The 3,142-nt window shown below is 34.5% G+C and overlaps 1 protein-coding gene across 1 annotated transcript in view; it reads left to right on the top strand.

The window, feature by feature from the left end:
- Positions 1-2,849, top strand: part of LOC122335244 (venom phosphodiesterase CdcPDE) — a 22,005-nt gene extending 19,156 nt beyond the window's left edge. Inside the window, exons 22-25 of the mRNA XM_043233059.1 lie at positions 346-423; positions 875-1,007; positions 1,382-1,538; positions 2,312-2,849. Of these exons, the coding sequence (XP_043088994.1) occupies positions 346-423; positions 875-1,007; positions 1,382-1,538; positions 2,312-2,485 (542 nt within the window). The 3' untranslated portion in view covers positions 2,486-2,849. The remainder of the gene's footprint in view (positions 1-345; positions 424-874; positions 1,008-1,381; positions 1,539-2,311) is intronic.
- The last annotated feature ends 293 nt before the right edge of the window (positions 2,850-3,142 follow it).

Here is a 3,142-nt window from a genome sequence, read left to right as displayed (position 1 = left end):
GCAACTGAAAATTATTATTAACTCATGCCCTAAATACACTCTTTTTTTGGTAGGTTTTTAATTATTAAACTGTTTATTTTTATGTTTAATATTATTAGTTTGTTTAATTTCTTAAAAAGAATCTTTATTCATATAATTTTAATATTCATAGTATATTAATATAACAAAAATAACTGGGATGCACTTCAGAAATAAAAAAAAAACTGACTGTTTGATTTATACACATTAATTTAACATAAAATAATTAATAGTTTTCATGCTTTTATAAAAAAAAAATAGTTGTAGTTAACTGTAAAACCTAGTAAAAGATAAAGTTGAGTGTGTTTGATGTGTTTGTGTTGCCAGATCTGAACCGCTCATCTGAGGATCAGTTTGATGCTCTAACACTTGGCAACGTGGTGCCTGTCTTCCCACAGTTCAAGAGTGAGTGTTTGTTTGAGTAATGAGTGTTTGACTCGTGAATATTTGATATTTTCAGTTATGAGTATTGAATTGCGAGTGTTTGTTTCTGTGATGTGAGTGTTTGAGATTTTCAATAGTAAGTATTTGAATGACGAGTGTTTGAGTAGTAAATGTGTTTGACTCACGAGTATTTGAATCGCACGTGTTTGTTTGAGTCGTGAGTATTTGGTATTTTCAATGGTGAGTATTTGAATCGTGAGTGTTTGTTTGAGTAGTGTTTGAGTCGTGAGTATTTGAGATTTTAAACTGTGAGTGTTTGAATCGCGAGTGTTTGTTTGTGTAGTGAGTGTTTAAATTAGTTGTTTGGGTCAGGAGTGTATTTGTGAGTGCTCGTGTGTGGAGTATGAATTGTGTGTGTTTCAGTCCTAAGTGTGTGGGCGTTTGAATCATGTCGTGGTTCATGTTTGTGCAGGACTCTGGCAGTATTTTCAGGAGGTTCTGCTGATCAAATACTCATCTCAGTATAACGGTATTAACGTGGTCACCGGTCCCGTGTACGACTACAACTTTGACGGACACTTCGACTCTCCAGAGCAGATCCAGGAGTACGTGTTCCTGATTCTCTCAGTTCACCTGATTCTTGTTTCTTTATCCCTTACTCTCCAGTGGGATTTGGGTATCATTTATATTCTTTTTTTTTTTTAAATAAATGCTTTGAATTAGCTTTGATTTTTATATTATCATGTTTTTATTTTTTATTTTATTCTAACTTGGTCATTTTCGTTCTGTTTTAGTTTTTATTTATTTCCCATTAGTAATTGCTTTAACTTTTTTCACATTTTATAATATTTGTATTGCATTGTATTTCGTATTGTGGTTTAGTTCATATTAATTCTGGAATGTTTGTTACAGTACAGAAGCAAAAAAAAAGAGTAATTATTTACTGTATAATTATTGGAATTTTGAATGGACCCTTCAGGCTGCTTTCCGGTTCATCTGTCCCTGTTCCCACTCATTACTTCGTGGTGTTGACCAGCTGTCAGAACGACACACAGACAGTGAGCGACTGTTCCAGTGAACTTCAGACGCTTTCCTTCCTGCTTCCTCATAGGAGCGACAACACGGAGAGCTGTGCTGTGAGTGTCTCACTTCCTGTTCCTGTCGCTGTGGCTCTTTGTGATAAATCAGCTCAGATCATAGCGATTGGGTTTGTTGATTCAATCTTCATCCACATCAAACATTTCTGAAGGAGCGTTTACAGCTACAGATGCCACATCATATTAGTACTTGAAATATCAATACTTTGAATATGGATAGTCATCTAATGAAACTCAAATGTAAATATTCTAATATTTCATGAGCAGTAATATATATATATATATATATATGCACTATGACCTATTAATATAAATTATATAAATCATACTATCCATCGATTTTTTTTTTTTATTATATATATTTTTATATATTATCCATCCATTTTTATTCAGTAAAACACATTTGAATATTAGATAGTCATTATTTGTCTAATTCAATGTTTTACTGTCATTACGCTGTGATCTGCTGTTTTATTTATTCACATTAAATGAAATGATACAGTTTATTCATTTTTGTTAGTTTTAAATATAATGCCATATATTTTTATTTATACATCAAGTGATACTTTGTAAACTTCCTTTCTGGGGTCCAGGGTCAAATATAAATGATATAATTGAATGCAAGCTTTTCAAAATGATCCTCAGTATCACTGCAAGGAAACGTGAAGGTGTGGTGAAGGTAAAAGTGACGCAGGCGTGTCCCATGATGCTCGTCGGTTGTTCCGTTCTCAGCCGAGTGTGTGACGTGGAGGAGGACGTTGAGTGAAGCAGGAGATGACTCACAGGAGAACTCAAGAGCTGTTTGTGTGCAGGACCATCAGCCGGAGGAGCAGTGGGCGGAGCCTCTGCTGTGGATGCACCAATCACGCGTCAGGGATGTGGAGTGGATCACCGGTTTGGACTTTTTCCAGGACAGCAAGCGTCCAATCGCTGAGCTCCTGCGCCTGAAGACCCGCCCCACCGCCGCCATTCATCCCAAAGCTTGAGCCTGATTGGATTCTGTGTTCGTGTATTTATTTAACCGCCGTAAAATTAAATTGCATGAAATTAAATTTTAAAAATATGCAGATTTCACTGTGGGAAAAACTTGTAATCAAAATACACTTCATTTACTTCTTATTTTAAGGTGAAAGCTGTTTTGTGTTCAGGTTGTTTATGTATTAGCTGTCGGAAATACTGTTCAGATGTAATCTGGTAAACTATCTATATCAAATAAGAATAACTGAAGGCTTTCTCCTTATCTCACACACTTTTGGGCTGGATTTTGAATTCTTAAACTTAAATATGTGCGTCTGTTGACCAACCATTGCTGCATAAAAATAAAAAAAGTACAAGTTTATGCTACTAAAATCTATTCCTTTTGTTTGATAACTTTTTAGAGCAATATTTAAATAGTTTTGATGTTGTTTCTCAAGTGCATTTAATTCATTACAATCAGTCCAGGGGGTTAATACTGGTCATTCTCACATTATATATTTTTTAATAAATTAAAGTTTTTTTAGTGTGCTTTTTGTAATGAATAAAGAGGGGCACACTTATTTTTATGTATTAATTCCTCTTCCTCTGATTCGCTGCGGTCACACTGACCGCTGGAGATGTCTCATAAATTCATAATCAATATGCATTAAAATGACTTGAATCTG

Source organism: Puntigrus tetrazona, unplaced genomic scaffold, assembly GCF_018831695.1.
Source record: "Puntigrus tetrazona isolate hp1 unplaced genomic scaffold, ASM1883169v1 S000000746, whole genome shotgun sequence".
Lineage (NCBI taxonomy): Eukaryota > Metazoa > Chordata > Actinopteri > Cypriniformes > Cyprinidae > Puntigrus > Puntigrus tetrazona.
The sequence above is the reverse complement of the archived record's forward strand: the minus strand, read 5'-3'. Positions and strand labels throughout refer to the sequence as shown.